This window comes from Meleagris gallopavo, chromosome 8 (assembly GCF_000146605.3).
Source record: "Meleagris gallopavo isolate NT-WF06-2002-E0010 breed Aviagen turkey brand Nicholas breeding stock chromosome 8, Turkey_5.1, whole genome shotgun sequence".
NCBI lineage: Eukaryota > Metazoa > Chordata > Aves > Galliformes > Phasianidae > Meleagris > Meleagris gallopavo.
Genome location: NC_015018.2, coordinates 3,296,931 through 3,321,052, shown reverse-complemented (window position 1 = coordinate 3,321,052; position 24,122 = coordinate 3,296,931). Strand labels below are relative to the sequence as shown.

The window sequence follows — 24,122 nt, the reverse complement described above, 5'->3', positions numbered from 1 at the left end:
GGGGGAGGGGGAAAAAACAACCACTGGGAGTTGTGTCAGCATGATATAAGAAAGAAAAGAAACAATGAATGAACGGCCATCTCTTGGCAACTGGATAGAGGTGAGATCAAGGCAAAGCTAGAAATGAACTGCTCTCTGGAAACACAAACTAACTTCTGAAGGTAAAAAGCTACTTTAGACAGACTCAGGGAGCAATATGCAAGGTCCAAGTCTTAACCACCTGGAGTGTTTTGGACACGTCTTAATGCAAAAGTCTGCCTTCAGCTTTGAGCCCTGACAGAGTTGGACCAGCAATTGACCTCCATCTCAGGCTGGGTGAAACTCCTGATGCATAAACATGAGGGTGGGGGAACTATGAGGGGTAACAGGATGAGTAATCACAAAAGGAAAAAAAAAAAAACAACAAAACAACAACCACCAAGCTCAGAGAAAAACTATCAAAAAACAGACACCCACTGGAGAACATCAGCCTTCTTCTCAGATACTGCTTTCCTCAGGGATGCCCTTTTCAAAACTATTAATTTCTTGTGAGGATGATAATTTATCACTGAATTGCTCTTTTAAACTTCACCTTGTTATGACAGTGACAAAATAATAGGCTCAACACAAATGCTCAGCAGTGCCTCTCGGAAGCAATAGTTGCCAGATTTTTCATTGGTCTCATAAACCATCCAGAAAAATAAAACTTAATGCCTGGCGGCAGTCACGTATAATTATTCTTCTGAAAAGAACTAATATACATTTGGGCTGATTTAGGACTTGGCACGAAATAATTAAGCTACAACAAGAATTTATGCCCAACAAGCCTCGCGCTCTGTACAAGTTGAGTTTAATTTTCATTCTGAAGGCATTCAGTACCGCAGCCGCGGCACCTCCTACACGCACCCCAAACAATAATAAAACACCTGCTTGGTACACAGGAGCTCTGCCCTGAGGGGCGGCGAATCAAGCTGGGTCTTAAAACAACACCGGCTCCTGAAAAACAGCAGCAAGGTAATTTGGAACTCCCAGTTAATTACAGCTTTAGTTACTCTGCAGGTACGGACACCAAGACATTTCTCTCTCTTGAGACCAAACTGTTGACCGCTGTTCCCCTGACCACAGCTCCAGAAGACAGGATAGGTATATCAAAGGGAAATTATCAGTAGGAAGACGTTAATAAAATACAGGCAGGTACGTGGAAGGTTGAGACTTGGTCATTTATTTTAATCAAGTTGCGTCCTTCTAAAACCGTTAGGTCAGAAGGATTAATTGCAAAATACCATTAAGTAATGAAGAAAAATGGCAAAGGAATGAAGAAGAATAAGAAAAAAGTCAGAATTGAGGAGAATAGTATTTGGTTTGATTAACGGGACTTTGGAAATCTACTAGAAGGATTCACATGAGACTACTTAAAATAAAACAACATACAATGTATGCTTGAGCCTGTCAAAGCTTTGAAATCCATCATTTGCTGAATTATAACACTCTTACAAGCACTCTGCTGTTCAACATAAGCAGTAACGTGTTATTCTTTTCAGTGTTTTAAAGTTCAAAGAAAGCTTTAACTACTGCTTTCAGAGCAACTTGCTGCTTAAACACACAAAGAAACTGATAGAGAAAAACACATCCTGAGTTATCTGCCATTCTAAGTGAACCAAACAGAAATAAAGCAATAAAAGAAAAAGAATGAAGGAAGTTAGGAGCTGACCACCAACTACTTTTTTCACTTAAAAAAAAAAATTATCAATGCTTATGAAATTATCAACAACAGCTTGTTACTCTCCAGATCAGGTTCTATGCACACCTTCGAGTGCATGTTGGAGAATATGTGATGCAAAAGCTGTACCTTTTCATTCAGATGTGAAAAAGTACTGCAATTGTATTGCAATTTTAGATTAAAACTGAGTTGATGTTGCCAGAAGCGGGTAAATTTTCAGAACTGTCTTAGCAAAGAAATGGAATTTTTGCTCTGAGGGAACAGACCTTCAAAGGTTCTTAGGCACATCATAAGGCTGTTGCAACAGCTCAATTTCTCACCATATTTTCTATGATTCTGTACATTATGCTTTACTGAAGAGTAAGCAGCAGAGTAAGAAGGGTGCCCTGACCTGATACTGGACACTATCCCCTAGGTCAAACTGTTTTCCATAGGGTGTGCTTGCCAAAACAGCAGGGAAATTGAGGCACGCCAGGGAAGGTGGAGGAGCATGCTAGCAGGCACTGTAACATGAAGTCCTACATAAAATTACAAGACTTTCAGCATGGTTCAGAAAGGCCTGAGCACATCTTCTTTCCACCCTCCAATCTGGGATGTTATTCGAAAACTAACCCTACAGAGAAAGAGATAAAATGGGAAGGACTGCAATAGGATTTGCTCACAAACTTTGCTTCCCTCTTTCAGCAGCTCCATGGTCTTCTCAGTAAGCCTCCATCTAGTTTTTGAGTGTTTTCATAAAAAATGCTTCCTTTTCAAACTAAGTGAGGAATCCTTTTGGGACAGGAGAGAGAAGGAAGCCAATTTAGGATCCCATCACACTATTCAGCACATTAACAGGCGTCTAACTGGACTTTGAAGAGTACTGAATTGGCTCAGACCTTTGACCATCATCTAAACCAAGTAGGCTTAAAAACCTAGTATCTTCTATCTTTCAAAAAAGCTTATGAGATACCTATCCACACATGCAGGTTCTGCAGATGAAACTGACCCTCCATACCCATGTCCTCTGGGATACATCCAAGTTACACTAAAAAAGAGATCCCCACGCTAAGATTAATCCCAATGTGTTGTAAATCCACCTGCCTGCTCACTGGTTAAGTCCAACCATGCACAGCAGGTTTCTCCGCAGGCTTTCATCAGCAACTTACTGATCTGAATAAATGGCAATGCTGCTTCCAACCCTATGCCGCAGGTGCTATTTTCTTGTGTCAGGCTCCAAATTAATTCAGGTATAAAACCAGAAAAACTAGATGACCTTAAAGGGCCCTTCTAACCCAAACAATTCTACGTGCCCTGCAAAGAGATTTTCTAACAGAGGAGCATGCCAAATGTAAGTCATGTTTTCACACAAAGAAAGCTTTCAGAGTAAGAGAACCTGGCAAAAATTAGATTAGTCATGGGCACCAGTAAAAGCAGTGCTGCTTGGCGAAAATAAGGAAAATAAATAAACGCAATATCCAGCTTGTCAAGCTGATCTATACACACTACCCTTGTTTCTCATAGCAGTTTTACAGTGCCCACCTTCACCCATGACAAAAGGAAGTGCAAGATGCAGCCCTGCACACAGATTGTGAAAAGCAGTATTCTCTGTTCGAAATCTTGTCAGGCAAAGATATCCTGCTTTTGGAAGCTTTGGAACATGCTGCGAACAAAGATTTCAGTATAAGTTTCTTGACACTTTTCCTGGACTTGTGCAAGGCCTTTGATATGGTCCCCCACCACATCCTTATCTCCAAGTTGGAGGGATGTGGATTTCATGGGTGGACCACTCGATGGATAAGAAATTGTTGAAAGGCCACAGACAGAGGATTGTGATCAGTGGCTCTGTGTCCAGGTGGAGGCTGGTAACGAGCGGCGTCCCCCAGGGCTCTGTCTTGGGACCGGTGCTCATTTACATCTTTATCAAATCGAGTCACCCTCAGCAAGTTTGCTGATGACAGCAAGGTGAGTGGTGCGGTTGACATGGTGGAAAGAAGGGATGCCATTCAGAGGGACTCAACAGGCTGGAAAGGTGGGCCTGGGTGAACCTAGTGAGATTCAACACAGCAAAGTGCAAGGTTTTGCACTTGGACTAGAGAAATCCCAGGCATCCATACAGACTAGAAGGAGCAGTCCTTGAGAGCAGCCCTGCAAAGAAGGACCTGGGGGTCTTGATGGATGAAAAACTTACGATGAGCCAGCAGTCGGAAAGCAAATGGTATCCTGGGCTCCATCAGCAGAGGGGTGGTCAGCAGGGTCAGAGAGGTGATTGTCCCTGTCTACTCTGCCCTCATGAGGCCCCATCTGCAGTACCGTGTCCAGGTCTGGAGCCCCCAGTACAAGAAACACAGGGAGCTGTTGGAGAGGGTCCAGAGGAGCCACAAAGATGATCAGGGGACTGGAGCACCTCCCCTACAAAGACAGGCTGAGGGAGCTGGGCTTGTTCAGCCTGGAGAAAAGAAGGCTGTGGGGTGACCTCATTGCAGCCTTTCAGTACCTAAAGGGAGCCTACAGACAGGAGGGGAGTCAGCTCTTTGAAAGGGCAGGTAACTGCAGGACAAGGGGAAATGTTTTGAAGTTGAGAGAAGGAAGACTTAGGTAGGATGTCAAGGGGAAGTTCTTTACTATGAGAGTGGTGAGGTGCTGGAACAGCTGCCCAGAGAGGCTGTGGATGCCCCGTCCATCTCTGGAGGTGTTCAAGGCCAGGCTGGATGGGGCCCTGGGCAGCCTGGGCTAGTATTAAACGGGGAAGTTGGTGGCCCTGCATGTTGCGGGGGGTTGGAGCTTCATGATCCTCGAGGTCCCTTTCAACCCAAGCCATTCTGTGATTCTGTGCTTCTCTCAGATTTTTCCTGGGCTCCTTTTGACTTGCTTTATAACATGAAAACAGAGCTTTGCAGTTGTGGCCTACTGCGGGCATACATGTCAAAACAATAGGTAAAACCATACATCTCGCAGTGCAACCCAGCATGTCTAGAAATTACCACAGGAGGACTGCTCAGACAATCATCACCCAATCCCCAGAACAAAAAGGATTTTATGCAGGCTTAAAATACATTAAATACTCCTATCCTTGCACAGCTTTTTCGGAATTGTAAAGAAAAGGAATATTGAGAGTAAAATTACATTCAATGTTTCAAAATCATGTGAAAGAAATAAATTGTTGAAATATACAGTTCTTCATTTACAAAGGTAAACTGACAATCTGAGAATATGTACATATTAATTATCACAATTTAGTATGAATAATTTATTCTGACTACTAAAACTGTCAAAGAGGAGCTGCACAGAGAAACTTTAAATCATTTGGAGAGGATTTCCACTAAAAAAAGTATATCTCAAATGCATTTTAAAAAAGCCTCAGGATTACACAGCATAACCATTATTCAAATTAACTTTTATCTACTACAGAATAGAGTTAAATTCCAAATCTTGGTCATTTTAAATGCCAAGGCTGGGAAAGACCTGTGGATCTTGCCTGATCTACTCATAACTCATTACTTATACAGTTATTCCATATTTAGTGAGCAAAGCTCAGTAGCTCACAACTGAATGAGTGCCTGTGGGTGCAGTAAGAGTCACAAACACGAGACAGATTTACACTGGTGCAAACTGAGCCAAGAAGTGGCACCCATGTGTGCGCCCAGACAACAAAATGCTACACCAAATGACTGATCAGTCCAAATAACCTCAACAAGTAGACATAAAGTTCATTATGAAGGCAAGGGGGGAAAAAAAACACCTCATCCCTGAAGGCAATTTAAAGCTAATTCACCTTCCCAAAAGAGCATCAACACCACATTAGGATACATTCCGGACAGCTGACAGCACAAAAACATTTCAGTAATTCCAACTTTCTAACTGTATTTACTACCCTTAGCAATCAGTCAATCAGTTTCTAAAAGACACGTTCCTTACTCTCCAGCTCTCACCCCAAATTACATCCTGCTTTTTGACACTTTTTTCTTACAATGTACCATTAAAAAAACATGAAAAAATAGAATCATTGATATTTTTAACAAACACTCTTCTTAAATATTGGCCATTATTGATGACTGTGCTCATGAATAATAAAAAAAAGAAATATGCAACTCATTTGTTTCACAGCTAATTCAAGTCTTCATGCACTTCTCCATGAAAAATCCAGAAATGTGAATTCACATTTGTGACATAAAAATAGCACTAGACACCAAATCGATTCATGGCTTTTATACGAAATTGTTAATTTTTTCAAATATTAAAAATATTAAAATATATTAAAAATATATTATTTCCAAATGGAAGAGAACAGTCATGAATGAAACTAAACTATACTTACAAATTTAGACCTCCTTCCCTCACGTCATGAATTCACGCAGTAAATCTAAGATGTTAGCTAAAAAGTGATGCTCTCATTTACAATTTGAACAACTCAAGGTAGCAGTTGGAGCAGCCTCATGTCTGAGCCAGCTGCTGACATGACGAACAGGAGGAAAACAAGTGAAAGTTATACAAAATGCTCCATATTCAATCTTGTTGAAAACATTTATTAGGTGAGTGTAAAAAAAATCTCAGAACTTCTAGTTCTTGCACTTGGTTTTTGCCTGTTTCATTCTAAGTCTTCTTACCTAATAAGAACAGCTACGCTATTTAGGATATTTAACCTACCTTGAAAATAGAAATTCGTTATGCCTCAGTAAGACTACTAATGTGCCACTAATTTGATTCTTTGGACAGCTGATTAAGAACAAATAAGCCTTAGTCTTAATTAGATGCATCTCTGAATACAGGAGGTAATTTCCGTATTTGGCAATCAAGTATGGAAGTCATGAAAGAAAAAGGCGTTTCTCAAAAGGACGTTATTAAACCATAGATTATCTGCTGATTTTCCTCCATTATGAGGAAGTTTGAGGTTAGAGCATTCAAAAAATTGTTAACTCTAAAAGAAAGCTTTGCCAGAACAACAAAGAGAGCCAACCACAACTGGTTATCTTCTAACATTACAGCCCGCTGCGTGCTTCCCACATCAAAGCCAAGGTGCACAGCATAAGTCAGCAAGTCCCCTTTTCTGCAGCTTTGGCTGCAATTTTCTCAGTTATACACTGTTCTCCAAGGATTTCTATGGCCCAAACTCCTAAATGGCAAGAAAACATCCAGAACACGGGATGACAGTATTTGCCTATGCTGCGCACACCACGCAGCGGGCTTTCTTCTTTGGCTAGACTGACCATCTGACCCTAACTTTCCAGGTACAGCCTAGACTGGATCTGAACCAGCACGTGTACCTGTTGTTAATCTGGACTTAAGGAGGCTCCAACAAGCAACACCTGTATTCCACAATCAGCCTAGAGGTGCTAATCCAGGGTCAAACCAAATAGCACTTCAGTACTGGTTTTAGCACCATGCAGCTACACGGCACAACCAAGTCAAAACAAGTCCACTTATCTTGCTAGAATTTGCTCACAACATTGTGCAAGGGTCAACTCCAACAGGCAGACTGGATTATATTTAATGTATAATTTTTCTTCCTACATGAAAATAAAGCCAGAATAAACTCTGTACTGTGTGCTCTAATTTAACGAAATGTTACTATGTGCCTGGGCCCGATCCAGATCCAATTGGAACTGCTAAATAGTCAAATACACCAAGTATTAATGAAGCAATAATGCCAAAGACATTTCTGTAGGACAGATCTATTGGAAGATATTAACATGCTGAAGAACCTTCTCCATCCTTCAACTCCTTAATTCATGATTTTTTCTGAAACAGAAAGGAAAGGCAGGAAAAGACCAGAACATCACATTTGTTAAGAAATGCTATTCTCAGTGCACTTGCATTAAACCACAGCAACCTTCTCATGACAAGCCAGTGAGACTCACTGCACTTACCTGTGTTTGCCAAATGCCAAAAAGCCCCAAAGAGATTTGCACAGACTCTTCAGAGACTACATAATTTAGTCATGATTAAACTCTGTACGCTGAGAAGAAACACTTGGTGCAGGGAAAATGAAGATAAACTCTATTAAAATAGCATTGTTAACAGTGGTATGTTGTATTTTTCCAACACTGCAACGACATGGCTAGACGTGGCATGTAAGTATAATGCAAAGCATGTGAACACGACCAAGAATGGTGGAAAAAACACACTGGTGCAGTTCCACATAGAAAACGTAACAGAAGACAACATGGCTCCATCAGTTACTCTGTCATACTCTTATCCCAACAGTCTCTGACTCTCTGATACACAGAAGTGTGCATTTAAGCAATTACGTTGCAGTACCCACTGCTTAGTGTGGCTCCACACAGATTTTAGCAAGCTAAAGCATTTCCACTGAACCAGAAGACGTCAGGAAAGCAGCAGATGCTGCCAGCTGCAAAGCATCCTTTGCTATGCCTATTTTAGTTAAAATATCTACTCATCAGCTTAAGCGTATTGAATCATTTTTTCCCACAGATCTTAAAGTCAACGAGTAGTAGCCCTGATCCAACTGCTGAGCTGCAGGCTTTGGATTCAACCTCCATTACCTTCAGTCACACACAGCAGTGGGGAGGATGCAACCTACCGCTTCAATAGAGGTCTGCCGAGCATCTGAGGACATTTCAATCCTAGAGATGGCTTCCCAGGAGATCCATTACTTTAACACATATTGTGGCTTACAGATGAGGTGTGTCGTTTCCATTATCGACAACGCCAGTTCCGGTTTCTGCTTCCCATATGACTTAGCTAATGGGGTATTAATGGTTCATAGGAATTCAGGAATTGAATCTTTGCAGACACGTGTAAAGCTGTGAGGAAAAAACACACCTCTTCCCACCATTCAACAGTCTTCTCGTAGGGAAGAAATTTTCAATATTTAATAAACATTGACTTCAACATAAAGAAAACTAAGAAACCATATCCAACTACCAATCACAGCATGCAAAATTCTTATTGCTCCTTATTTTTGTTTATGCTTCAGATGACTACAATCAACTTCCGGCTTTTTTTTTTTTTTTTAATTTCTTTTGCACTATTCTTCACACCACGTTCTTCAGATATAAAACTCAGTTGCTGCTAGTACATGAGAAAAAGAGCTACACAAGCTTCAGTACCACTGACATGTAAATCAAGGGCTTTTGCCACTCAAGAGCATCTGACACCTTCCCAGGAGGGTAACACACACATAAGCATCAAATCCCACGACTGAGTAGTTGTGCCACAGAGGTATCTGTAACTAATGCTCATACCAAACAACAACAACAAACAAGGAACCTTCTGAAAGCTGCATGGGAGACCCAAAATACAACATTAACATTCTAATCAAACTTCAGAGAAAGGAGCTTTCAAGTCTTACCTTACCACAGTAAAAATCTAAACAAAAAGGAGATCAAACAGAGAGATGTCCAAAGAATAAGAACTCAGTGGGTAACAATAAACACACATAGAAGCAAACAGGTAGTTAATTTGCTCATGTATTACAAATAACTCTGGTCTAAGTACTTTGTAAAAGAAGAAAAGTTCTCACGAGAGCAACCCAAGGTGAAAGAGCCAAGTCATTAAGATGTGTAACTGTCAGTAAAAAGCAGCAGCTCTCACAAAAGTGGATCCTTTTGCCCTTCCCACCACCATAGCTCACTGTCAGAGGTTTTAACAGGCCAGTTCTCAGAGCAGAGCATAGGGTTCCCAGCTGCCGGACCAGACACAGGCACCTCTGCCCCAACCAGAGACCGCAGCTGTGTCATGAGAACAAAAGGCACTCACCGTTCCGACTCTCTTCATCAATGGGAACTATTGTGGCTGGAGGACCTGTTCTGGCCAACTTGCAATCTATAAAGATAAAAAGAGAAGTTACTTCTGATTCCAGAGAAAGGTTTTTGTGTTTTGTTCTTTTTTTTTTGGTCTGTTTTGTGATTTTGCATATTCAGCATACCGAAGAGAAGCATCTCTGAAATATGACATGTGTATGCTACAACAGTTTACAGCTCATTTACAGTCAGAGGATCAAAATCTGAGCTCCTCATTTATCTTTTCCTCAACTAAACTCTGTAAAGCAAACGAGAATTCCATGACCAAGAATTTAAAATCTCAGATGCTGATCCATTTCTTAAAACTAACAGTTAAAGAGCATGAACTACATGGCTTGCTACATCCTCTCTTAGTGAGCTTGCCTTCCCATATCACAACTACACACGCCAAATCCTCATCACATACCACACTACAGCATTGATGGCTACACTACAGACATCTCTGTGCCTTGCAGGGACCACAGTGAAGCAGAGTCCTTCAGGACAGGTATAATATGATGGTAATTTATCCCAAAGAAAGAAAAACAAACAAGGGAATGGTTAAAAGGTATAAATCATAATTAAAGCTTCACAACAGAAACAAAGAATTTGAATTAATTGCAACAAAAGGATTTAATAAAGGGGAGTGAAAAGAGTTTTAATAATGTTCAAAGGAAAATAAAGATTAAAGACAGACAAGCAATGTTCAGGAAGTTTCATTTTGCCATCTTACCCTCATATTGCCAGTCTGGAGTCAAAAGTTTAGAGGCATCAATGGAAGCAGAGCAGAATAACGAAAGAAAATAAGTAAGATTTTGTTGCTTTACAGAAATGATAGCTTCAAAGATAAAAGCAGTACATGCAGAGCTAGCAAACGCATAGGTGTAGTCCTAAAAAATATAAAAACAGGTATACTACTCGCAATGAACATTTTGTGAACAATTTCGTTTTCCATATTAAACAGAAGAAAAATATTACCTCTCCAAACCACACAGAAGAAAAATAAAAAGTTAATTAAGAAGTACTTTTCACTTTTAAAAGAGCCTCACAGTGCCACTAAAACAGCGTGCTATGAGAAAAGATTTCTCCTTCCCCTTTCAATACAGAACTGCATATAGAACTTGCATGGGCCCAGCCAGGAGGATGCCATAGGATATTACACATACAGATTAGATGTCAGGAAAAATTTCATCTCTGAAAGAGAAGTCAAGCTCTGGAACGGGCTGCCCAGGGAGGTGGTAGAGTCATCACCCCTGGAGTGTTCAAGGAATATAGATGTTGTACTGAGGGACATGGGTTAGTGGGAAATACTTGTGGCAGGTGGATGGTTGGACTGGATCATCTTGGAGGTCTTTTCCAACCTTGGTGAGTCTATGAGTCTATGGCTACAGCTGGCTTTGACCCGAAGGGACAGAGTTTCTGTATGGTTTCTACCCAAGCGCTGGAGCATCACTGTATCTTTTGAGAAGTCTAAATACTTGAGGCAAAATCCCAATACAAAATCATCTGTAAGCTAAAAGTAACAGCAAGGAGAGATAAAACACACCCAGCCTACAGTAAAAATGACACACTCACTGACTTCAACAGAAGTGCAGCAGCTAATTCCATGCAGTAATTTGCCCCCGCATGGACCACATCTACAAAGCAAGATGAAAGCAGCAAAGCATTTATCCAGATGCCTGCTCAGGTGAGACCTCCAAAGGGCAACTCCATGGCATGATGATTTTCTTCAGTGACAGCTTTGCTATTGGGCTGGTGAGTGCAGCTGAACAGTATGGGCATCATACCTGACAGCACGAGTCTTGGAGTATTATATATATTATGAATATATATATATATTGGAGTATTATATATATTATGAATATCCCAAATGCTATCTGAACTGTCACTAATGATACCACAGTCCCATCATTTATCTATTTACTTATTTTTAAAAGCCATGTGGGCAAACCTTGCTCAGAAGATAAAATGCAGAAAGCTGATGTGGGCACACACATTCTCCTATTCATTTAGCAGTAGTTTCATGTACCTGCTTCATTTGCTATCCTAAGAAGTCTATGCAAGTTTGGTGAGCAAATGCTCAGCTCTTTATATTCTCATGCATTCTAGTTGGATACATAAACATTGCACACCTTTTGCTTACAGTACTTTCTGTTATTACTTTTAGGCATTAGCAGAGTAAACAGACCACTTGAAAAACTACACCTTCCATTCCATTGCTGTTTTCACCGCTAGGAGCAATTTCTGGAAAGATAAGTACTATTTGCTTATCTACCTGAAACACAGATTTTTTTTCATGCTCTTATTCTATTTACTGGTTGCTGTAAAACTAACAGGATCATAACTAATATGGCCCCAACCTTTTCCACAGACATTCTTTAGAATTTTCAAGAAGTTTACAAGCTGCTAACTGAACAACCCTTTGACATGCTCTTTGTGAGTGCAACGAAGCTCAATGATATAAATGTGCTGAGAGTGTTTTCATGAGTGGTCTGTTGTTTGTCACAAAGCAACAATCACTGCACACATCACCAAAACGAAATCAAAACCAGGGAGAAATTTTAATCCCGCAGAATGAACACTCCTTACTAAACAGTAATCATGACTCTGAATACCAAAAAAAGAAAAAAAAAAAGCTTAGGATTGATTGGCTTTCCACCAAACACAGCAGGATTTTTAGCATTAGAATCAAGCCATTACAAAATACGCTTAAAACGAATGCTCGGCACTGAACTCTGGATTCAAAAAATCTCAGAGAAAAGGTACAGCACACCTGGAAGTTTGGTCACTTGCAAAGGATTTAAAGTGAGCGTGGGCAGACGAAGCAATGATTTTTTTTCATGAGATAGATTGTAATCAAAAGATTAGAGCAACAGCAAAACCTGATTTTACAGCTACAGTAAAACAAGTCTAGCAGGGCGTATACATATACAGCTGTGGATCATTTTCATGGTGCCGACTAAAAAGAACTGTGACCACTTGCAGTTTGGTAGCACAGATTATCATTTCATATGATTTTAACTACTCCAGCACTAGCCAAATACCAGATACGAGTGTGTTTTAGGATGTCTGTAATTCCTCCATCCCCTTCTGAAAGACAATATGCCAGATATTAATTATGCCAGATATTAATTAAATATGCCAGATATTAATAATGCCAGAGCCTTCTCTAGTTTTGTGCTCACCAGCGCACACTGAATACGTAAGTTTAAAACTGCGGGGCTACGTGAATTTCCAATTCCAAGAGAGATAATTAAAACTAAAACCTTTCAAGATGAGTCGTATGTCATAAATAGCAGGAAGACCTTGAGGGAAACACTGGGTACGTGAACATCATCTTCCAAGGGAAAGAGGTGCACGGAAAGCTTACTCCTACCATCAGCTGGATGGAGAGACCATCCTACAAAGATGACCGAGGGTTGAATGGCTTAGCCTAGGGAAAGGAAATCTTTCTAAAAACACACATGGGTAAATATCGAGAGCAAACACTAAACAGTTAAACAAAAGAGCACTACCTGAGCACGCGCACACATGGAAAAACCAAGCACCTTACTGTGAGCGCAAAGGAGAAACAGCAGACCACAAAAAGAAAGTGGATTTCCAGCCTGAACTACTTTTTATTTTAGACTGGAAGATAAAGCAGATCCTGGAACACCCTTTCCACAGGAAAAGCAGAAAAACCCAAGTTCTTCATTTTCAAAAACTACCCTAATTTGCTTACGAGATTACACAGAAATGGTTCTTAGCATTATTACAAATTTCAGTTTTTTTCTCAAGTTTTATAAAAAGAGAAATTACTTCACAGTAATAAATGGTTTTATTCAACAGAAACAAGCATAGATAATTGCAGCAGCAAAGCTGACTTATGAAGGAAGTCTTAACACATTTTTTTTTTCAGTTTTGTTTTGAAATACCTTCTATTTGACTATAATCCTCCATATAAGTCTTCTGGAGATTTTCAACTCTTCCAAGTCAGCGTTGCAGATTATCATACCAGAACACTGATGCTCACCCAGCTAACGACTGTTGTTTTTAATAAGACCTCTGCAGTTCCTAAGATGGGATGGTTTACTTCCATCACATGGTTCCTTTGACAAGAGGTATCTTGCCCCCGTGAAATTCCTGGGCATAATGGAGTGGTCACGGAAGTCCTATCATGCTTAATTGAACTCACTTGAAGAAAAGTCATGTATAAACGAGCTTCCCTAGCTACAGTTGTCACAGTAGAATCCTGTTTTTTGTCTGAGCAGCAGCACTGGTAAACGTACTCGTGATGCAGCAAGGTCCCCCGAACACAAGCATCTCCCAGAAAAGGCAGTAGTCATCAGGCAAACAAAGCAAGAAGCTACAAAGGATTTCCTAAGAGCCTGCATTTTTGTTCCTGTCATTAACTCCAGCTTCCTCTAGCTAGTGCTTTTGCTTTACAATTACTTGATCAAAGCCAGGGCAGACAAAGTGCCTGTCTCCTTGTGAGTCTAGTGAAAACCTATTTAATAAACTCTTCATGGAACAGTTACATGGCTTAGATCCACTTGCGTTCTGACAGCTAATTTTCATTATTTTAATTTCTAATTATTTTTAATGAGATAGCTCAGAAGAGACCCTCAATCACTGCTCTAAGGAAGATGTTCAGCCAAGGTCACACGGTGTGAGCCGACAACCTGAATAATCCTGTATTTTGGCACTGCCTCATCACCACCTCGTTCTTCCCATCCTCACCCCCTCAGTGCCATCTCCCGTCCACCCTCTGCAATACCTGGAGCATTTCCCTCCATGCCAACCACTTCACAGCCAAAGAAATCCAGCGTGACACGGGGCCATGGATGAGCTGCCTTCTCCTCCCCCCTGCCACTCACGGCCCCTCTCTGCATATCTGTAACTTGACAGACCTCTAAATTCAAGCTAAATACAACACTTGAATTAGTTGGGAGGAGTGCCTGCCATTGACTGTTGCGATCATTAAATCATGACTGCAAGGCATGCAATCACATTAGCTGTTTAAAAGTTCAATAATGAAAATGGCTTGCCCCATACGGCCTTACAATTTTAAGCGACTGTAACCCAAATCTGGTCTCCCACATCATTTACAAGAAGGGCTGGGTGCTCCCAGTAACACAGCGATCTTTAAAATTTGATTTATGTAGTCCTGCCCCTGTGTCAAGAGCCACACTGACACCAACGGCTCTGCAGGGGAATGAGCAGCCCAATGGAACCTTCCCAGGACCATTACCCAGTGCAATAACTGCCAGCTACTCCTGGGTGCTCCTGAAATTAAAACAACAACAACAAAAATGCACTACAGTTTGCTAATCATCAGCTCTTCCTCCAGCTGTTTCAAAAATACCCAATTAGTACTCTACATTACTTTACATTTTATTCTGCATTTAAATTTGCTTTCAGATATTCAAGTGTAACTAAGCAGGTTTTGTTTTTTGTTTATTTATTTATTTTAACAAACATTTGTGGGCTGTAGGACGACAGGCAGCCCCAAAAAGACTGACTCAGTCCTAACAGATATGCAGCTGGATCTGAGAGACTTCAATAAAATTCCAAAAAACTAAGGAAGGAAATTACTTCCTTTGGAGGCAGAATAAAAGGTAGATTTTCATTCCCTAATTCGTCACTGGAACCAAGATCAGATTCTAAATGCCATCGGTGGTTGAAAATGGTTCCCCTCCTTCTCAGCATCCGTCCATTGCTGACCTAGGATTTCTGCCACAGTCTGGAAATCACACACACCATACAATTATGGCATTACAGCCACTTCTGTAGCACCAGTGAGGTTTGGAATGTTAAATTGAACAGTTAGTCAGTATTAGCATGCACATTAAAGCCACGTGGAAAACACTGTGAAAGGTGATATGTATCACACAGCAGCTCTCCTACAAACCTACGGACTGCACAAACAGAATTGAAGCCCAGGCATAAACACAGGCTGGGCAACGTGTGGATCGAGAGCAGCCCTGAGGAGAAGGATTTCAGGGTCCCGATGGACAGAAAGCTGGATGTGAGCCAGCAGCGTGCTCCTGCAGCCCAGAAAGCCAGTGGTATCGTGGGCTGCACCCAGAGAGGGGTCTGCTCATTCAGCAGCAGATGCTCATTGGGAAAAAAGCCATGAAAGGGTCTCTCTAAACACCTCGACTTATAGAAGACTGATCCTAATAAAGACCTGCACAGAGCCATACATTTAAGCTATCCGTGTAACTAAGCAACTCAGATTCAGGGGAAAATGTCCTGGCTTGTTTCCTGCATTGCTGAATTCAGAACTACAGCTGTGCCATTTAGGATAAGCTTGGCATAACCTTTACATTAGCAGGCTTGTGCAGCAATTGCTCTGCATTGAAAATAGCATAAGAAGGGCTTTCACAGACTATTTTGAGTTCTTCCTGAAAGACATCTCTAATTGTTGAAACTGGGAAGGAACAACAGCAAACTTGAGTTTGATTCCAGCACGTTTGGGACTCTTCTTAGAACTACACTGAGTTTCTGTGCTTTGATTCAGGCTGAAAATTAATGGCTCAGTTAAGCACTACTGTACAATTCATCGCTTGAATCCAACAACGCCACTCCAATTTAATCTAGCTGTTTACATCTGACTGCATCTCCTTTGGGTTTGGCTTCTAACAGAAGAAAAGGCAATGCTGATAGATAATAAAGCACAAAAAGGACAAAAAATGAGTAAGAATGCTATTCTAAGTTCTGCTCGCATAGCCTCAGACAACATGCTTTCATCCAGAATACGCAGCCTGAACAGCTGACTTGTTTGAAGAATGGAGAAATAAAACATCAGAACATCTTCATAGAGATATAATATCTATAAAGGGTCTGCTACGTGGAAATTGCCCTGCAAGTGCTATGTATGGCTATTTTGTTTTTACTGCTATAGAAAAACGCAGTACCATCTATCTTTGGAGCAATATTCCTTTAGACTGCAACAACTTGCATTTTACAAGCAGTTTTGGAGTTGACAGAGCTTTTTAAAAGTCATACTTCTGCCCCAAAACACTGTAAAACACAAAAAATGATACCGCGCCAAGAAACATCCCCAAGTGCTATTAACCAGAAGTAATTTTTAAGACCATGCAAATGCTCTGGATGACTTCAGAACAGCTGTAATATCTTCAAATGAAGTAAAATTTCAGAAGCTGGCTACAGTTGCTTTTAACTACAGTTAAGCACTGAGCACTAAAGCTTCATACAGTTTTCAGTATTTCTGAAATTCCTTTTTCCCTATCACACTTCTCATGCATTCCTGTCTTCCTAAATGGTCTATACGTGACTTTTAGACTTCAGGCTCAGCACTAAGGCCGCTGCCACTGAAATCTTGTTTAGTTCTCTGGGCTCTCATCTCCCTGAATGGTGTTTCCACCTTTCAGAGTAGCATTCTTTTTGTACACATCAGACAAGGACATCTTAATTTGGTGTCTTCCAGACTGCTTACTGGGATTAGCTGGGAGAAACGAAGGAAGAATTAATAGAAAACCTCAAAGGGAACATTCAAAAACAAACACCATGAAGCGTGAACACCAGGAAGAATATTTTTTCATTTTTAAAGACCACGTGAAATTTTTGAGTACTGCCATCTGCAAATACCAATACAATGAGCTGTATTCTTACAAGATTATCGTTTCAACAACATTTTTCAGAAAGCAACACTTGATAATATACACTAGAAAAGATCCACTGGTTGAAAATCCAAGGGGCAGGCATGGGGAATGAGGGGGCTTCTCGCCCCAAGGCACCTTGCTCCTTCAGATCCTCCTGAACTCACCTAGTGTTGCTACCAGCAGCCAGCCAAAGCAGACCTTGACACCTGCATCTGATAAACTGCACAGTTCAAACTGTCTCCTTTTTTCTGCACTAAATCGTGGCCAATGCAGCCCAATGCTGAGTGGACAAGTTGCTGCGTCCCACGGTTGTGGCACTCTACAGGATTTTCTTGCTCATATACCCTTGCTCATATACTCATATAGGCCTACATCTTGCCTGCAGAAACAACCCACTGCAGTACTGACCTGGAGACGTTCATGTTTAAAATACAGATCCAGATGTGTCTTAACAGAATGACTCAGTTGCCAGTGAACAGCATTCTCCTTTGGTCTTGAAACCAGAACGCTGTAGATAAGTCAAACAAAAGACCTTGTACCAAACTGGAGCAACAAAGAAAACCAACCAGCCAAAAGAAGTGCTGAGATCTGGATGCTTTTTAAGCCTATTTCCAAGCAGGGGTGTAGTAGCAGAATGAAGGAAATAACATGTGATCAACAGTTTACCTACTATCAACGTCCTGTTTCATCAAGTTCCCTTACTTTGTGTGGACAACGCTGAGACCTGTCTGATGGTCACAGCCATCTGCACCTTCCCCATCTGTGAAAACTGCCAAGCCGTGAGATTCCACAGAAAAAGTCCTTTTAAGTGTCTGCTTAATAAATGAAGGTCCGATGAAGTCAGTAATTCAAGCCTGGGCTGCTCTCTGCCCAACACAGACCAGTGCGAGTCTAAACAGCCTGAACCTTAGATAATTATAAAAGCAAGGACTTGAGGATTAAATAGCTATGAAATATTACTTGTTTTTCTTCTAAATCCACAATTCTGACACCTATTTTGCTGAGCAAGAAATGATGAAATCTCAATTTTATAACTCACGTTCTTCCCACATACAGTGGTAATCATATCTTCTCAAGAACATACATCTACAGCAGCGTCTGTTCCTCTTGCTAGGATCTCCTTAAAAAGAAGAAGCTTGGTCTTGGAAATTATTTTTTTAATATATTTTAGACCTCTCCCCTGTAACACAACATAAAGAAGTATGGGATGAGACTCGTGGCTGGTGTGGCTCCCCACCCTATAGCAGATGGTGGTCTCCAGCACCCACTAGGAAAGGATTCCCAGAAGACTCCAAGCACACTCAAAACATGGCTCTGCAGCAAAGGAGCCAATGCCAATGCACAAGGTCTCCAAGCTCAGAGCACCAGAAGACTTCTCTTCTTCCCAAAACTTGTACACTTCAAATACTAACATTTCTTTCTTTTTTTTTTTAATAATACCAGTGACAATAAAGGGATATCAGCTGTCAGAAACGTTTATCATCAAAAAACAGCTGATGTGCAAGAAGGCAGAGTCAGTACATTTCTGCTATATTGGAGAAGCCATTTCATATCACTTGCAATAAGACTCCGAGCCCTCAAAATATTTCCTTTTGAATTTGTTCCTACTTATAAAATATTTTTAAAAGAAGCATCTTATAGGACATAGCAATTACCCTCAAAATCTCCACCTTCCACTACCTCCTCAGATAAGTGAAGAGACTGGAAAAAATATCTGTTGCTAAAACCATGTTATTCTTCCTATGATGCCAAAGATTACCGTAGAGATAGCATAACAACAGTTAACAAACCAACTACTGCAAGCGCTAATGACTATTTGACATAAAATGCAGAAATTCAATTTTGTACTACGAAGACTGTTAAAAATTGAAGGGAAAACATGTTCAACAAGATGATGATGTTTTATGGCAGAAATTCAGACTCATCTGATATTCTTGCAAGGTCTTCTCAGAGTTTCAGCTCCTGTGAAAAACTAGAGGTGCTAAAAGAGTACCAGCTTCATCCCATTAGCAATTCCTCTTCCCCTCCAAATCAATACATACACCCAAGCAGATTTCAAAATGGCATTTAACCAATTAGGAGAAATATCAGTATGTCTTCCTGTTAAGGCAATCCCATCTAAACGTGTATTAAGACAAGTTTTATATCACCAAGATGAGAGGGTTAGTTTATTTCTTAAACTACAAAACCGTAACAATTTGAAAACACAGAATACACGGAGGCCATCAGCAGCAGAACAGAAGTGATCCCTCAAAGCTGGACTGAGTTTCACCTTTCTAAGTGGGAATATGAAGAGACAAGAGGCTTTGAAATTCTTCCCATAAGGTTTCCATCCAAGAGACAGCACTTCAAATAATCCTGCAGATGATACAGCAATTGCACAGTTATTTCTGTAGATTTCAAATGCTTTCTTAGCACCAGTAGTGCCCAAGACAATTTCTCTCCCATTGTATTTCTAACCCTTTTTTTTTTTTTTAATGTTATCTTACAAACTGATGCTGATAAAATACTGTGGCCAACACAAATGCTCTCAGCTTCTACCCCGTACCCAGGCTGTCTATAATAGAGAGTTTGATGAATTTCGAATTAGGTAGTTGCACAACTGAAAATAAATCCTGAGCCATTGGTCATACTGAAAGAACAAGCAGTTAAGACACTTTTCTCATATCTCTTGTACTCACTCGCCCAAAGGTTGTACCCACAAGGACTTTCAGAGAAAAAAAACAACAAAAAAAACAGAAAAACACACAGCTGTGTTGGGCACATTTCATTACCAAGTATGACTTTTTACGTTAACTAAAATATGGCTTACCTGGTCGAGGGTATGAATGCTGTTTACTGTAAGTCTACAATTAAGAAAGCAGTTGTTCATCTGTAGCCATTCACTCTGTTTATCCTTCCTTAGCAATGTGCTCTTAACTACTTGAATTATTAGACAACAACAGGTTCAGAGATTCTATGGAACTGGGTAGGGACCATGCCTATCAGCACCTGGCTTCATTGGTGCTTCGCAGGCTGAGCAATTCAGAGACACTAAAAATAGAGCAGCCTTCCTCTCTGAGCACCCAGAACATTAAGAACCAAGCAGAGACTCTCATCACCTGTTAATCACTACCTCTTTAGCAGAATAGAAGGCCCACAGCATGAAAATGAAGCAAAACTGCTAAGCGCCTGAGCTGCAAAATCAGTAGCCCATGCTGCTATACCCATTGGTGCTATTAACTAAAGAGATAAAAGTGTAGATACCAGGAGCAATTGCCTTGAGCAGCATCCCAGAGGCAAGCTTCCATGTCTTCTTGATTAGGTTCATTCAATTATGTCCTCTTAATTGCTCAAGTGCTCAAGCTCATTAAAGAAAAATAATATTGCTTTCCTGCAGGTTGTGCACTCGAGATTAAGAAAATGGATGCTATGGGTACACCTTAGAGACACTGCCCAACAGAATGAAAGAGCAGCTACGGCCGATCTATGGCAGCAGGATTCTCAATCTCACTGCAATCTCAGCACCAGTATTGCTCATTTTCTTCTAAATCCCCAGCCAATTTTCATCTGAAAGATCATTCTGCCTCCTCCCTCAAGAGAAACAAAATGTTGTAGTTTAAACAAAACAGTTCAATTTAACAGCACCACGAAGCAGGTCTTTAGACGTGCCTTTACCTTTACACTGTGAATCTGAAGCTAACGCAGCCCAGAAAGAGGCTTTGCTCATCCAAAAATGACTCCAGAGCTCTTCTGAGCCAAAACCCTCTATCACGCCAAAGTCACGCTGCACATATACAAGCAGCCTGACTCTTGCAGAAGATACCATATTGTTATCCTGAGGAGCAAAACACAACCACTTCGCAACGGGAAACTTTAAAATAGCTACCAGTGCTAACCCTATCTTGGCCAAATGAAAACTTCTTTCCCAGAATGTATCAATATCCTTAACAGAAATTGCAGGTGCTTAACTTAATTGGAAGTGCAACAGATTTTCCAAGGAAAAGCATTATTCGTGAACTTCAGGTAAGAAACAGAGTGTGGCATTTTAGATGAGAAAATGTAAACAAAATCTGTCCTCTACGAGGAAATTGAAGACCATACAACAACTCATCCTTGAGTGATTAATCTCTGCTAATGAACAAAACCTAAGTCAGTAAAATCTTGCTACCATTGCATCTGTTACGAATATCAGTTTGTTCAGGTACAAATGACATACAAACACACAAGAAAACAGTAAAAGGTCATGGGAACAGATGGCTCACAAGATGTACCTACAGACATTGAAAAAAAACGGAAAATAACTTGAAAATCCTCTCCTGTCACACACAAAACAATCATCGTCAAATGGATTTAGTGAAGCCAGGCCACAACACAGCTTTGCAGTACTTCCAAGAAACGCTAGTTTGTTGCCTACGTAGAAACTCCTGAGCTGTTTTCAAATAAGAAAAAAAGACGACTCAAACAAGCCTTTAAATGCTTCTAAGAAGCAAAGCATCATAAATAACCCTTCAGGCTTCCTCTCAGGGAATTCTCCATCTGCACCGACAAATACTACTTCTGTTTTGTATTTGGCATAAAATGCACACTCAGAATTGTAGTGATTGGAAGGGACCTCTGGAGCTTCCACAATAAATAAGTTTCTCCTCACGTTCAAATGGAACTTCCTGTGTTCCTGTTTGCACCCTCTGCCCTTGTCCTGGCTGCCACTGGGCACTATCAAAAAGAGCCTGGCCCTATTTTCTTTAGTATATAAGCTTTGATAAGACCTCAGTCTTTTTCTCTCCAGGCTGAACAGCCTCAGATCTCTCAGCCTTTCCTCAGAAGGGAGATGGTCCAGACCACCCCATCATCTTCGTGGTCCTATGAAGGACTTTCTCAAGAAGATCCTAGTTTCTGTACTAAAGCATTCAGAATGAGACAGTGTCTGGTGTGGCCTCACCAGGACAAAGCAGAGAGGAGGATGAGCTCCTTTGATCTGCTGGCCACATTCTTTTTAATGCACTCCAGGATACCACTGGCCTTCTTGGCCACAAGGGCACACAGCTGGCTCACAACCAACCTGTTGTCCACCAGGACACTCAGGTCATCTCTGCAGAGCTTCTCCAGAAGGTCAGCCCCTAACCTGTACCGATGCATGCAGTTATTCCTCCCTAGGTGCAGGACTCTGTACTTGTTCTTGTTGAACCTCATCAGACTCTTCTTTGCCCAACACTCCAGTCTGTCCAGGTCTGTCCTGAACAGCTGTGCTGCCATACAGATTTGTACCATGAGCCAACTTGGTCCATAGCCAGTGCCTCCTCATACGCTCAATCCCTCCCGCCTACATCAGCGAAGATGTTGAAGACTGCCAAACCCAAGACAGACCCCTGGGAGACATCACTTGTCACTGGCATCCAGCTAGACTTTGTGCTCTACAACACAATCCTCTGGCTGCAAACATCCAGCGAATTCTTTTTCTACTAAACAGTCCACCATTCAAACCTGTATCTGTCCAATTTAGAGACGAGGATGTGGTGGGGGATCACGTCAAAGGTTTCAAGGTAGACAACATCAACTGCCCTTCCTCTGTCCACCAATACCATCACTCCATCATAGAAAGCCACCACATTTGTCTTTCTCCCTTTTTAAAAATGGGAGTGATGTTTCCCTTTTTCTGTCACCAGGGACTTCACCTGACAGTCATGACTGGTCAAAGATGACGGAGAGCAGCTTGGCACCCAATCAGACAATTCCCTCAGAATCCCAGGACATGTCTTCTGGCCCCACAGGCCTGTACACATTCAGCATCATGTCAGGTGCCCTCAGACTTGCTCTGTTCTTACAGCGAGAGAGATCTTGCTCCCCGAGACCTGATCTAGAAGTTCAGGGGCACAAAAGACATGAGAAGCATAACTGCCAGTAAAGACTGAAACAAAGAACTCACTGAGAACCTCGGCCTTATCCATGTCTGTTATAGCCAGTTCTCCTTTCTTATTTAGAAATTATTATCAGAGAGGGTACGCTCTCCATCACTGTCTCTTCTGACTAATGTAGTTGTAGAATCCCTTCTTATTTTTCACATCCCACACCAAGTGCAGGTCTATACACACTTCGGCTCTTCTGATCCCATCTTTGCATGGCTAGACTGCTTCCCTGTATTATTCCCAGACCACATGTACCTGCTTCTATTGCACATACATGACCTTCTTATCCCCTCAGTTTGACCAAGTTTTTGGTCATTGCTCAGCCATACTGGTTTCCTGACTCCTCTGCTTTATTTCTTATGCAGGGAGAAAAAGAGAGCTCTTGTGCTTTCAGAAAGATAACCTTAAAGAGCTGCTAATTCTGGTTCACTCCTATGTCCCTAAGGACAATCTCTCAGAGGATCTCATCCAACGCAATTCCTTACACTGCCTTGAGTTTGCTCTCCTGAAGTTCGCAGTCCTGAATTCAGTCTTTGCCAGATCCGTGTTTTCAAGGTCATGAACTCGATCAGGGCATGTTCACTGCAGCCCACAGTACCTCCAATCTCAACCTCTTTACTACAATCTCTTCTGCACTGGTGAGCAACAGTCCAGCAATGCTTCATCTCTGCTCAGTTCCCCCCATACCCAGACCAGGAAGTTATCATCAATGGACTCCAGGAGTCTCCTGGATTGGTTTCAGCTCACAGTGTTGTTTTCCCAGCAGATATCTAGCAGCCCTTGCTTCTTCGTAAGAATAACGTGCAGCAACACACCTCTCCTCATTGGCTCCTCTATTACCTCTGTCAAAAAGTTACCTTCAATCTGCAGGAATTTCCTGGACTGTGCTTGCAGTCTTCCATAAGAAGCAAGGCCTGAGCCTGAAATCAAGAGGCTACTAAATACTTTATAAGAACATGAATTTTTAATAAATATAGTAAAGAAGAGTATCCACATATTTTCTTCCAGTGCATTTTGCAGTGTAAAATAGAAAGGAAAACTTGGAAGGAACAACAAAAAAAGGTGCTGAAGAAAGGAAAACAGAGCTGAAACTACACATCTGAAAATCTGCATATGGAACAAACCTGTTTAAATATTCTGTCTCAAAAATCCACTTTATTATCCACTCAGTGCTTTAATATATGTTATACCAGAGAATGATTATTTATTA

The 24,122-nt window shown here is 41.1% G+C and overlaps 1 protein-coding gene across 7 annotated transcripts in view; it reads right to left on the bottom strand.

Moving 5' to 3' along the window:
* The window catches only part of PCDH15 (protocadherin related 15), a 566,546-nt gene that overhangs the window by 276,969 nt on the left and 265,455 nt on the right, over positions 1–24,122 (bottom strand). For all 7 annotated transcript variants that reach the window (XR_002117515.2, XR_004160438.1, XR_002117520.2 and 4 more), the window contains one exon: positions 9,398–9,463. Coding sequence is in view for 3 of the 7 variants with exons in the window: in XM_031554340.1 (XP_031410200.1) it covers positions 9,398–9,463 (66 nt within the window). In the remaining 4 variants the exon portion in view is untranslated. The remainder of the gene's footprint in view (positions 1–9,397; positions 9,464–24,122) is intronic.